General features: G+C 39.8%; 1 protein-coding gene and 1 long non-coding RNA gene across 2 annotated transcripts in view; both read right to left on the bottom strand.

Moving 5' to 3' along the window:
• Positions 1–5,349: 5,349 nt before the first annotated feature.
• LOC123514344 lies at positions 5,350–9,501 on the bottom strand. Its single transcript, XM_045272198.1, has 4 exons — positions 9,462–9,501; positions 8,273–8,331; positions 7,712–7,807; positions 5,350–6,032 (listed from the first exon to the last, which is right to left on the bottom strand). The coding sequence occupies exons 3-4, from the start codon at positions 7,798–7,800 to the stop codon at positions 5,483–5,485; spliced, it is 639 nt and encodes a 212-aa protein (XP_045128133.1). The 5' UTR covers positions 7,801–7,807; positions 8,273–8,331; positions 9,462–9,501; the 3' UTR covers positions 5,350–5,482.
• Positions 9,502–10,794: 1,293 nt separating this feature from the next.
• The window catches only part of LOC123514345, a 229,874-nt gene continuing 226,462 nt past the window's right edge, over positions 10,795–14,206 (bottom strand). Inside the window, exons 4-5 of the long non-coding RNA XR_006677577.1 lie at positions 11,242–11,502; positions 10,795–10,881 (exon numbers count right to left, since the gene is read on the bottom strand). This is a non-coding gene — a long non-coding RNA (uncharacterized LOC123514345). The remainder of the gene's footprint in view (positions 10,882–11,241; positions 11,503–14,206) is intronic.

The following is a 14,206-nucleotide window of genomic DNA, read 5'->3' as shown; positions in this document are numbered from 1 at the left end:
ACACACACACACACACACACACACACACACACACACACACCATTCGCCTATAAACCAAATATTTCCACATTAAACCGCATATATTTGAAGAACGCCCTGATTTGCACCAGGACCACCTTTTCCACTCTAACAGATGAAATTAACCACGAGTTTCCATTCTTGGCAGACTCGCTTCGAGGAGGAGGAGGAGGAGGAGGAGGAGGAGGAGGAGGAGGAGGAGGCTTAGAAATGCATATAAAACAGATACTAGGTTATTGTTGATTTATAATGAAGGTATCTACTGTGCAAGAGGAAGAGGAGGAGGAAGAGGTGGAGGAAGAGGTGGAGGAAGAGGAGGAAGAGGTGGAGGAGGGGGAATGCTTAGGAATACTTGTACAAAGGAAGGACATATAACAGGAAACATGTTGAAAGAGGAATATAAATAACAACAACAAAGAAGAAGAAGAAGAAGAAGAAGAAGAAGAAGAAGAAGAAGAAGAGGAGGAGGAGCACTAAGGAATAATGCATGGAAAGGACTGATAAGAAGAAACATGTTGAGTGCATAATAAAATCAACAAAGGAGGAAGAAGAAGAGGAGGAGGAGGAGGAAGAGAAGAGAAGAAAGGGGAGAAGGAGAAGCATATAAGAGTATCAGACAGGAGGAAAAGATAACAGAAAACAAAAGAACGAAAAGCAGGAAAAAGTTGAAGAAAAGGAGATAGAAACAGAGGAACGAGAAGGAACATAGGAGAGAAACGAGAAAAATGGAAATAGGAAAGGAAGAAGAAGAAAAAATTGAGATAAACGAATATAAGAAAATAGCAATAACAACAACAAATAGAACAATCACAAAAAAATAGAGAAAAGGAGAGAGTGAGAGTAAAAGAGAGAGATAAACGAAGCATTCCCGCAAAGGTTACGCACATAAACACATCAAAGCAAGTCTGGAGAGTAAGATTGGCCGATACAACAACACTCACATCTTAGCGGCCTTTCGGAATACGTAAGAAGAGGCACGTTAATTACAACACGGCGAAACCTTTACCTGTCTGTTTGCGTCTCGTACCTGCGCTGCGCTAACCTTGAATTATCCCATTAATGTCCGTATACTTTTGAGCTGATAAGGTGGAGGGAAGGTGAGGTATACAAAGGAATACAAAGGAAGTCCAAACAGCAACAGAGATTCAAGCAATGGCCTTTGGGTAACTAAACTGTTTAATGTATTTTCTAATGGGCGAGACGTGAGGTTTAAAAGCTAATAGGGAAAGGGGTGAAGAAAAGAAAGATGAGAAAGGAAAGAAAAATAAGTAAATCGTCGCTAAGAAATATGAAAAGAAAAAAAATTGAAAAAATATTGAATTATCTCATAGCTAAGAAAAATAAGAAAATTAAGAGAAAAAGTGAGAAAGGAAAGTAAAAAGTAAAACACGTCAAATTTTCCTTTTCACATCCTATAATGACTTGCACAAACTTCCATCCTAGTGTTTCCCTCATCATCCTTCTTCCATCCAATACCATCCTTCTTATAAATGCACAAACTCCCATCCTTATCAAAACTAGTGTTCCCCATCATCCTTCTTCCCTCCTATAGTATCCTTCGTATAAATGCACAAACTTCCATCCTTATCAAAGCTAGTGTTCCCCATCATCCTTCTTCCCTCCTATAGTATCCTTCGTATAAATGCACAAACCCCATCCTTATCAAAGCAAGCGTTCTCCATTATCCTTCTTCCTGAAATGCATTTTTTACCTTGATTTTCGGGTATAAATAGATTGATTCATTTGCATTAGGAAGGATGTATGGTGGTGAATATATTAATGGCCACAGTCTTTACTATCTTAAACTCCCACATAAGTATCTGAGACTGTGTAAAGTCACCAAATAGTCACCAGAATGAATTTGAAAACGCGGTTAAAATGGAATAGGGGAAGCTGGGTAAGGGCAACAAAAAATAAAAAGAAAAGCCCACTTGATTGCCAGTTCCCTGAAAGGTTAAGAGAGTTAGCCAAAAACTTGGGACAAATGTATATTGGGTTAAGGTAAGGAAAAGGATTAATAGAATGGGTTAAAGGGAATGATAAAAACAAATTGCATTGCTGTTTGTTTAACTTCCCCCCTCCTGCGGCCTCGCTGCACAAGACTCTCTACTTCTTCTCATCCCTATTCTGTCCATCTTCCTAATGCAAGAGTTAACCAGTATCTTCACTCCTTCATTCCCTACACTGGTAAACTCTGGAACTCTCTACCTGTGTCTGTATTTCCACCTACCTATGACTTAAACTCTTTCAAAAGAGGAGTGTCAAGACACCTCTTACGTTAACTGGACCCTCCTTTAGATTTTTTGTTTTTCTCTTTCTACTTTCTTCTTAACAGGGCCTGGCAACCAGCGGGATTTTTTTTTTCCAACACTTTGTTTGCCCTTGGCCAGTGCCCTTGTAATGTAAAAAAAAAAAAAAAAAAAACTGTTTTATATATTTATCCTAGTGAGTGACAGGGCGGTATCGAAAGCCATGGGGAAAGATGTGAGAGCGGTGTAAGGTGAAGAAAACGTTAATAGAATCGGTTAAAGGGAATGATAAGGGTAAATTGCAGTGCTGTTTGGGTAACTATTCTGTATATCTCTCCTTGTGAGTGACAGGACGGTACAGGAGGTAATAGGGAAAGCGATGAAGGGGGTGCATATAGGTTAAGGTAAGGAAAAAAAGTTTAATATGGTTAAAGGGAATGATAAGGATAAATTACAATGCTATTTTTGCTAGAGAGAGAATGCTACAGAAGGTAATAGGGAAAGCGATGAGGGGGGGGTGTACGTTGGGCTAAGGAAAAAGATTAATAGAATGGGTAAATTACAATGTTATTTGAGTGTCTATTCTATATATTGTCCTTTTTAGTGACAGACAGAATGGTTCAGAAGGTAATGGGGAAAGCCGTGATGGGAATGTTCGTTTAAGGTAAGGGAAAGGGTTAAGGGAATGGATTAAAGGGATCAAGGTAAATAAGGGAAGGTACAGGAAGCATTCAAATCTACACGTTACTTACTGTCCCTGTAAGAAACTTGTACTCACCTTTATCAACATGTTCTCCTTGTTTGTAAAGGTATTTAATCCTCTTTTATAGGATTGTATGGTGTGGATTTTAAATATTTTTGGTATTTTTGTTCGTTTCATGATTATTATTTATTTTTTCGCTTTTCATCTTTTTTTATTTCATCTGTTTGCATGGTGTGGATTTTAACAATATTTCTGGTATTTTTGTTCGTTTCATGATCATTATTGTTCATTATCACTTTTCATCTATTTTTTTTTTTTAGTTTCATCTGTATTTTTTTTTTTTCTAAATGTTAATGAATATACAGATTTATTTTGGGAGGAGGCCGTTCATTATGCTGTCACCTGTAAACTTACCAAGGATCTCAACACACTCCTTACACTATTTACACCCGCATCCTACAGCGTAAATTTCTCTGAGGAGGATATTACGCGTCTGTCAGCTGGTCAATACAAAAATGCCAGTCAGTCAAAGAGCAAGCCATTTCGTCAGACATTTAATTGGTCAAACTAAGTCAACCAGTCACTAAGAAGGCCAGTCAGTCAGTCAGTCAGTCAGTCAGTCAGTAAATCAGTTAGTCATTCTGTCGGTCACATCCCTTTCACACAGTCAGTTAGTTAGTCAGTTAATCAGTCAGTCACCCCATTCACTCAGTCAGTCAGTCAGTCATACCTTAGTCAGTCAGTCATACCCGAGTCAGTCAGTCCGTAAGTCACACCCCAGCCTTTCTTCGCCCCACACTGAGTCAGGAGACAGAAAGAAGAATGACCAATTTAAACTCCTCCTCCTCCTCCTCCTCCCCATTTTCTTCTTCCTTCATCTCTTCCTCGCACTCCTTTCGCTCTTCTTTCTCCATTTTCTTCACCTCAGGAGGTATCCCATGAGAGAGAGAGAGAGAGAGAGAGAGAGAGAGAGAGAGAGAGAGAGAGAATAAATTATAAGAACCTGTATACAGCTGTGCATACCTTTATTCTCTCTCTCTCTCTCTCTCTCTCTCTCACAGACACAGACACTGACACAGACACAGACACAGACACAGACACAGACACACACACACACACACACACACACACACACTAGTATCATCATCAGCATCAATAGCATTTTTAATAATAGTAAAAGTTAATTTTTTTATCAAAACTCTTTATGGAGAAAATGAAAGACGTTGCCATTTCAGAGAGAAAATAAAGGAAAACATGAAGTAGGTCATAAATAAAGAAATATAAAAAGAAGGGAGGAGGAGGAGGAAGAAGAAAGAGGAAGCACAATAACTTATCCATTTCTCTTAATATTTTCACTGTTGCAGAGAGAGAGAGAGAGAGAGAGAGAGAGAGAGAGAGAGAGAGAGAGAGAGAGCCAGCCAGCATCACTGTTTATCTGATGAATATTCAATAGGTGACAATCAACACTCGCAAAGGTTTCAGCCAATCGTTTCTCTCGGCAGATTTGGCCTCACCTTCACCACTCACCACTGAAATATTCCCCAAGGTCTTGAAGTGTTCCGCTGGTGCCTTGATTCATCTCTGAAGTAAACATGTAAGGTATAAAGGTAAGTGTGTGTGTGTGTGTGGTGATGTGTGGCAACTGTACTCTCACTTGTAACATTCTCTCTCTCTCTCTCTCTCATGGGCAATATGCATAATTTTGATTGTATTTATTGCTATTCTTCTCTTTCTTAATTTTCTTTTTAAACACTAAAATCTTCGACTATATTTTTTAAAATCTTTTTATTTATTTATTTATTTTTTTTTTCGTATCCTATAATCTGCATACTTCCTTTTCGTTTCCCTCTTATCTTTTATATTCTTCTTTCTCTCTCTCTCTCCAAATATTTTCTTATTGGCTTTTACTCCCCTTCTTTCCTCTCCTTTTCTATTTTCTCTTGTAATCGTCCTCCTCGTATGTAATTATTGTTTATTCTCTTCGGTAATATGAAATAGCTGCTTTATTGCTTTCATTCTCATTTAAAACCTCTGTTGTTCTTATAGGCTCGATTTAGACCTCTATTCTCTTGTTTCTTATATAGGGCTGAAGTGAATGAAACCTCTATTATTTTGTTTGTCTACTAATATATACCAATTTTAGCTCTATACATTAATCGAGTCTTTTCTCATCTCTAGCGTCAGGTCTGGTGTTGTTTGTGTTCCTTTATATCATTGTGTTCCTTTATAATGTATAGTATTCACTCTTATTTTGTTTGTCTTCTAATATATACCAATTTTAGCTCTATACATTAATCGAGTCTTTTCTCATCTCTAGCGTCAGGTCTGGTGTTGTTTGTGTTCCTTTATAATGTATACTATAGTATTCACTCTTTCTTCTTCTTGCCCTCCGTCACTGGCTATTTGTCAGCACTACACACACACACACTCTTATCGGTCAATTTATCACGAACTGAGTGCACAATAGGTGGCCCATCGACACTGTTTTCTTCAGCTGTACCATTTTCTTTTGTCACTGGGACGGGGACTGCGTTGTTGCTCCGTCCCTCTGACCGTCGCCTTTGTGCTTCAGTGTGGGCCAATGGTACCTTAGGGGAAAGCACTTGTGGGATCGGAAATGAGGCTGATAATTTAGGAAAGTATGGAGGAAAGAAGACATTCGATGGGGTTTGTTGGTGGTGGTTGGTTTAGGAAAATGGGGAGAAAAGAAGACGTGATAAATTGATGGGGTGTGGTGTTTTTTGTTTGGAGTATCTAGGGTAAGATAGGGATGTTTAATTTTTTGTATGGCAGGTATTAAGGATGATGTCCCAAACAAGTCACATATTTTTCCATGTACTACATGTATACACGTTTGGGTATATTTGATACACAACTCGAAATAGCACACAGCATGGTGAATATATGCTGCTCGCCATCTTCCGAGCAGCTGTTGAGGGGGAAGAGTCTGCGGCTGCGGCGTGGTCAGCAAGGTGGTGGTGCTGTCCCGAGCTGCTACAGCATCGCGTCCGTAGCGTGGCAGGAAATGAGGGCAGCGGAGCGAGCGGGCCGGGACACTGCAGCTGTGGGTGGCGATTAATCTCCTTTATTTTCACAGTGCTGCGTCAACCATACAGAGAGACTTGAGTTGTCTTTATCTGTTCACCTCTGATGAGAATCAAGACAAAACCATTATTTTAAAATAGAATACAAATCAACCATAAAAGATAGAATTGTACAAATCAACCATAAAACAGAATTGTATAATTTTTTTTCATCCATTCACCTGAAGTCCTCCTACCATCCATTCACCTAGTATCTTACAATAATCGTTGGATGTTTGTCACACACCTGAACGATGAGCGAGTATGGACCAATACCAATTATTTTAAGTGGCTAAACATTTGTCTAGTTTGTGGACCAATACCAATTATTTTAAGTGGCTAAACATTTGTCTAGTTTGTGGCTATGATTAGTCGTATTTGTCTACACTCGCTTCATCGTTCACTACTATGGGTCTGGCCGTGTTACACACCTAAATTACTTGTCACGACACCGGATAGAGATATACCCGTGACACTAAGTTACTTGTCACGACACCGAAAACACCGAAGATGCGATTAGATGGTGAATGTAAATAAAATTCCTTGCGCCAGACATTACCACTAATGCGTGAATTCTCAGGTGGAGGGTTTATTTAATATAATGCTGTGTTTATTGTGTATGTAAATTCACTTAATTCATCATAGTGGGAGGTTAATAATGCTGCTTCTCATTGATAGTATTGTGTGAATGCATAATTCAGTGGTGTAATTAGTATTGTGTGAATGCATAATTCAGTGGTGTAATTCAGTGGTTTTTATGTTGTGATTTGCGTAGTAGTCATTATGTCACAAAACGTCACAATTTTTATTTTTTTTTAACAAGGCACAAAATACCAAAAAATAAAAAGGTGTTAATGTGTTCTCAATGTCAGTATATATGGTTTTAAAAAATGCAAAATGTGTTCTCAATATGTCAGCAGTATATATGGTGAACAGAAAATGTATGGTGAACAGAAAATGTGTAACAAAATTTATGAGTTTTGTACATATTAGACTACTTATACACATTGGACAACTATTTGATATCGGCTAATAACGTACCTAATATTTTAGACTAAAAAAATAAGGATACTATTATTTGATGTCTGAACCAGAATGTTATTTGACTAATTTGATGTCGGAATCTGACCAACAGTTACGTTCGAAACTTAAAATGGACGTCAGAATCGGGAATAACCAACTAACAGCTTGCAGCAGACCATAATGTTCCCTTCCAGCCTCTACGTAAATCCCCCGTATTACAAGATCTGCTCCCTAAGTCACCCTTCTAATTTTGCTCATACTCCGTCGTACTCCGCCGCGCCATGTCTTGAAGAAAACGTAGGTGTGTGGGGAAAACTATATTAAAACCCTCTTCTACATGTACCATACGACTCTTCTTATTGTCAGTAGGGAAAACATTTGTAGCCCCCATTTACACGTTAACTACACTAGTAATGTTAGTGAAAGAGTCAAAGTCTTTTAACGATACCTCGAAAAGGCTCCGGATAAACAGTTGAAGCATCCTGACTCAACAAATTTATTAAAAAAAAAAAAAAAAAAAAACAACAACAACTGAGAGGCAGAGTCTTGGGAACTCTTACAACACACACCGCTCACAGATCCAACACAGGACCACGGAGTCTGACAGAAGGTTGTACCATATGGGAAGGGCTTACATGACGCGGAAGGGGTGGATGTCAGCGGCGCGGCAACAGGAGGCAGCGGTGAAGGTGGAACAGAAGGCACCTGGCAGACGCTTCACCATGGACCTAGCTGGGAGAAGCGAAATTATTAAGTACTGCACAAACATCAGTCACCTTTCAATACCTAAGTAAATAAATCGCCTTTCAATAGTCAATATGTCGAACACTAACTTAAATATACCTTAAAACTGAGTCTACATCCTATTTTGAAATCTAATTAAATATTTGAATTGATGAAAACAAGCCAAGTAAATCACTACCACTTCCAAACACTGCGGACCTACAGTGGAGACAACGAATTAGTGTACCTAGCAAGCCGTTGGAAAGTGATTGCCTAACCATCGTATTGACTAACCATTAACCTACACATGAAAACACTAATAGGAATAACCATTAACCAGCGCATAGAAACGCATTAAAACACTAACAGGAATCAAAGAAATAGGAAGCCGTTGGAGAGATAAATTGCCTAATCATTAACCAACGCATGAAAAACCACTAGTAGGAACCAAAGAATTAGAACACTTATCTCTATCAGTCGAAGCAGTGGCTCGGGTCACCTTCCAATCCCTGTAGAGGAAGGACGACACGTACTGAAAGAATACAAGAATACATGAATTCCATAAACAGCAATACTACTTGTACCTATAAGTTAATGCCGGAAAATAAACTGAACTGTCTACAAGTGCACGACAAAAAAAAAAAAAAAAAAAAAAAAAAAAAAAATGGGGAAAATCGTATTAAGGTTAGAAAATTCCTTAACCTCAGCGAAATGGAACACGATATATTAATACAGCACGTTAAAGAAACCTCTAACGTTACTAATATATCTAAGTGTCTACTCCGGCAAACCTACAATATATACGTTTATGGCTGAGAAAAACGCCGAAATCAAACTCCTAGAGCAAAAAAACTGATAAACTTCTTGCTCCCCACTGAGAAAATTGTTAACCTTAGGAAGTTCTTAAAGGCCAGTCAAAAAACACCAGGATAATAAAAAAACACGAACTTGTGTATTTAAACTAATGTGCACAAGGAAAAATAACCCAACACCTATCCGTCCACCTGAATGAAGAGTGAAGATATACCAACTTTTACCTATCCGTCCACCTGAATGAAGAGTGAAGATATACCAACTTTTAATACTACCACCCTTATTAAACTCCAACCTACAGCAACACGTTCACCCTAATCAATACCAACCTACAGTAACACGTTCACCCTAATCACTAACCTACAGTAACACGTTCACCCTAATCAATACCAACCTACAGTAACACGTTCACCCTAATTTAATAAACTAACCTACAGTAACAACACGTTCACCCTAATTAATACCTACCTACAGTAACACGTTCACCCTAATTAATACCTACCTACAGTAACACTCACCCTAATCACACCCTAATCACTACAGTAACACCATAATCACTACAGTAACACCATAATCACTACAGTAACACCATAATCACTACAGTAACACCATAATCACTACAGTAACACCATAATCACTACAGTAACACTCACCCTAATCAATACCAACCTACAGCATTACTCTCACCCTAATCACCACTAACCTACAGCAATACTCACCTTAATGACCACAAACCTATATATTACACACACCCTATCTATATTCAAGCCGAGATATAACATAGACAAAACTCTTAAGTCACCTACAGTAACACACCCCACACTCCTTACCAATGAGCACTCCACGAACCTTCAACACCGCAGGAGCAAGCGACGTGGACACAGCAGAGGTGGGAAGACGACTAATAAGAAAGGCCACGTGAATCCTCTAACTTCACTTCGCAAAAGATTCGAAGCCTCTCAACGAACTCCCCAAAGCCTCGAACTTGTCAGATGAACCAGTTAGAACGAAGCCGATACTAATTAAACGAGCAAATGAGAGAGAGAGAGAGAGAGAGAGAGAGAGAGAGAGAGAGAGAGAGAGAGAGAGCCATATTCAGAAACCCCTTGCCTTTTCACCACGACAAATTTTCAAGTCCCTTTATTTAACTAGACTGAGTTTTCAAGACAGTTTCTCCTTATGATCAATTAGAACTCTTGCTAATCCATCACCAAAACCATAAAAATATCTTTAATTAGAGCCTTTGGAAATAGTGGTCGTGAGAGAGCAAAGCGTTTCTGAGTAAGAGAGAGAGAGAGAGAGAGAGAGAGAGAGAGAGAGAGAGAGAGAGAGAGAGAGAGAGAGAGAGAGACCTAATACAACAAACAACTCACTTTTAACTATCAGTCTTTAAATCTTCAACTTTCATGGCAAACAGGTGAAGGAGGAAGAGGTGGAGGAGGAGGAGATAAGTGAGGGAAAGGTAATTGGAGACAAACCATAGTAGGAAGAAGAGAAGAATAATGAGAATGCCAACAATGAATAAAGAGAAAAAAAATGACAAGATAAAAGAGACAGATAGAAGAGAAACGAAACACGAGAGACAGAGAGGAGGAAAGAAAAATATTTTTGGGTTAAACTCTCACAGCTTCCCATCTCTCCCGGCGTGCCATAAGCAACACCCACGCGCGGCCAGGATAAACATCACGCCTCCCTCTTATTTGGCACACTAATGCGATACAGACGCCAATGAATGGGACACTTCGATCCAGACATCATACCCTCCTTGCCTCCCTCACTCACTCCCTCAGACCTGTTAATGCCTTCTCTGCGTCACTGGATCGGCGTGCGGGGGAGAAAAGTTTTCATTGGTGTTAGATAAGGTTTGTTTTGGTGTTTTTAAGGGAGATGTGTAACCTTGGTAGACTATTTCTTAAAGATAGTGACTTTATTTTTAAGCAAATATGTTGTTGTTGTTGATTAATTTACTGAGCCTTGGCGTCATACAATGAAAATTATGGGAACCAATCTTCAAAATTACAGCAGAAAGTTACACACACACACACACACACACACACACACACACACACACACACACACACACACACACACAGGCATATACAAAGGGTGTTGCGTGTGTGTGTGTGTGTGTGTGTGTGTGTGTGTGTGTGTGTGTTGTGTAACTTGATAGTCTACCTTGTAGGTAGACGTGGGGCGAGTGTCTAGTACACAGCAGGTAGTGTGTCGCGTGTGTCGCACCACAACACGCAGCGTGTCAGCGTGTCCTGCGCTGCTGACAAGGACACATAATAAACATTTACCCACGACTTCATTTTAGAGGAAGGTTTCAAGACATTTATCATTTTTTGGGGGGGTGAAGAGGCTAACCCTCTACGACCTGTATGGGAACTGGCAACCAAGTGGACCTTTTTATTCGCCCTTTGCTGCCCTTGGCCAGTTTTCCCTCATATAAAAGATACAGCTCCGTGTACAAACACGAGGATACACACGCAACACAAACAGTGACGAGAGGCAACATGCAAACACATTTGGCGGGAGACCAACCTTATATTTTCCTAACTTCCTGTCTTGTATCCGTCATGACACCTGTTACTTGAGGAGCCTGAGAAGTAATTAGTCCCTCACTTACCTGTGTGGCGAGTCAGGGGCTGCGTGACAGCTGAGACGGCGAGGAAAGCGGAAAACATGACGGGGCTGACTCAATGGAGTCCATGGACGGCGGGGCGCCGGGGGCGGAGTCACGGAGCTGTCAGAGGCAGACACTTTCTTGTTTGTGTTGTTGTAGTGCAGGCTGGACTTGCTGAATCCAGTAGGATAAAACTGCCAGTTTTCCCAAGGGTAAAGCCTGAGTTGCAATGGAGTCCTCTCTTTGTAGCAATGTGCACCAGCTCTGAAAGGGACACACCAGTTTATTAAATACATGCCACCCTAGAAGTATACCGGCTGAGACCGAGGAAAAAATTTAATACGGCCAAATTACAAGAAGAATAAACAGTTTTGGACGGTGTCTGACACAGTCATGATAAAGACAGGCTGGCTTAAAGATGTGCACTGTAGTGAACATTAACATGACTCAAGGAAAGTGTCATGCAGCTGTTACCATTAATCATACCAAATAAAACAAGAGCAATGCAACACTTATACATTTCATTTATTACAGAATAGAAAATAGTTTACACAGGAAAAAGGCGGGAAAACTTGACAGCAAGAAATTTATTAGTTATTACTATTACTTATACCGCTCAGCTCTCTCTCTCTCTCTCTCTCTCTCTCTCTCTCTCTCTCTCTCATTATAATGAAAGACATGAATTTAAGAAACTATACGATTAAAAATTATCATATTCAATATTCAGTCCAGCCTCCCTGGTGAGTAATTACGCTCGGAAGGGTGTCTGGTGGTGAGGTCACTTCAAGGGCTATCACACTGGCCTATGATAGGCGGAACGAGGAACGTTTTCTCCAGATAGCTGGAACTTGCCCGGGATTAGCGGACCAAAATTGGGATGACTTCATATCCATTCCTGTCCTCCGTATGCTGTCCCAATGAAAAACTAAACATGATACGTATATGTAATAAAAACATATTATCTAAACTACAAAGAACGTGCTTAAATTTTCTTATTGAAGTATCAAATAATATTTCATCAATTTAGAAAGATTATATATATATATATATATATATATATATATATATATATATATATATATATATATATATATATATATATATATATATATCATGTCGATAGCTTGGGGTAATGGCAACCACAGCACGTTTCGGTTTTTCCCTAGTTTCTTTTACTTACTTTTCTTTAATAATAGGGAGACCAAATGCAATTCCAGAACGAAGCACAGGTCGAGGTATAAGCGGCATGGTTTTGTTCTAGTTTGTTTTGACTAGGCTTGGTCTTGGTTGCTGGACCGTTTACCAAGCACAGCAAGAACGTCGCCAGCTTGTGTGTGATAATTTTCCTGCCTTCGCAACAAGAACCATGGCTCGCGTTCCGCGTATCATAGGCCAGAGTTAAAATCAGATCGTCGCCGCGCCGCGGCGTCTTCCATACCATTTCCTCCTCCTCCTCCTCCTCCTCCTCCTCCTCCTCCTCCTTCTCCTCCCCCTCCTCCTCCTCCACCACCACCCACATCCTGCTCTGTCTCCACCATCCTCCTCTATAGCCAGTTAGTTAGTCATATATATATATATATATATATATATATATATATATATATATATATATATATATATATATATATATATATATATATATATATGAGAGTCTGTCTGTGTGGTGTCATTTCTCTACGTGGCGGGGTGAGTGGAGTGTCCCAGATGCCTGACTCGCGATAATGTTTCCCTTTTTGGAGATTTTTACGGGGGAGTTAAAAAATAATAGTCTATTGTGGTATGGTTTTCAGGGCCCTAGATAACTGAGCCACGCCCTACCCGGCCCCGCCCCGCCCCAGCAGCATCACCTTTCCCTAGGCCGCCAGGGACAGGGACTGTCGGGATATCTGAAGGGGATTGTAACACAGTATCTTCCTCTGGTGTGTGTGTGTGTGTGTGTGTGTGTGTGTGTGTGTGTGTGTGTGTTGAAATGCTATTGATATATGATACTGAACTGTTACTACTTTTTATGTTACTATTACTGCTACTACTACTACTACTACTACTACTACTACTACTACTACTACTACTACTACTATTACTACTACTACTACCACTACTAGTACATGAAAGAAAACTGGTCAAGGCTTATTACAAAATACTTAAACTAGTATCCACTTTCTCTGCTACATATCCACCGCCCTGCAAGGCAAAGAAAAAAAAATATTTACTACTACTACTACTACTACTACTACTACTACTACTACTACTACCGTTAAAGTTCATGTTATAGTCATCGAATTTTGGAGAGAGAGAGAGAGAGAGAGAGAGAGAGAGAGAGAGAGAGAGAGAGAGAGAGAGAGAGAGAGAGAGAGAGAGAACGTGTGTGTGTGTGTGTGTGTGTGTGTGTGTGTGTGTGTGTGTGCGTGCGTGTATTCCATCCTTAAAAATGCATGCTGGAACGAAATTAGCATGAAACTAATTTAATATACCCGGTAATTCAACCATTAACAATTGACTACGAAATGATCACTGAATATAGACCTCGAATGCGCATGTGTGTGTGTCTGTGTGTGTGTTAGTCCATGTACACGAAGCTAATACAATCCAACTAGCAATTCGCCTATTAACATTTGACTAGTAAACGATGCCTGAGTATAGTTATCGGGGGAAGCAGACGGGCACTAAATAAAATCATTATTCCCAAGTCTGGCAACAAGTTAATGATAGCACCGAGTCGTCGCCAGGTAAGTGACCGGCTGCCATGCTAATGAATATCCCTCCAACATACACCATACACGCTCCCTTCTTACCTGCTCTATATTTCTTGAGAGTAGACACGTAAATATGATAGGATAAGCGTGTACTGTTTTGCATGCATGGGAAATTTGGTGTAGGTTTGTGTGTGTGTGTGTGTGTGTGTGTGTGTGTGTGTGTGTGTTTAGTAGTGGTGGTAGTGGTAATACAGAAATAGTATTAGTGTTAGTAT

The sequence above is a fragment of the Portunus trituberculatus genome, chromosome 5, assembly GCF_017591435.1.
Source record: "Portunus trituberculatus isolate SZX2019 chromosome 5, ASM1759143v1, whole genome shotgun sequence".
Taxonomy (NCBI): domain Eukaryota; kingdom Metazoa; phylum Arthropoda; class Malacostraca; order Decapoda; family Portunidae; genus Portunus; species Portunus trituberculatus.
Note: the sequence above shows the minus strand (reverse complement) of the source record. Positions and strands in the feature narration are given on the sequence as shown.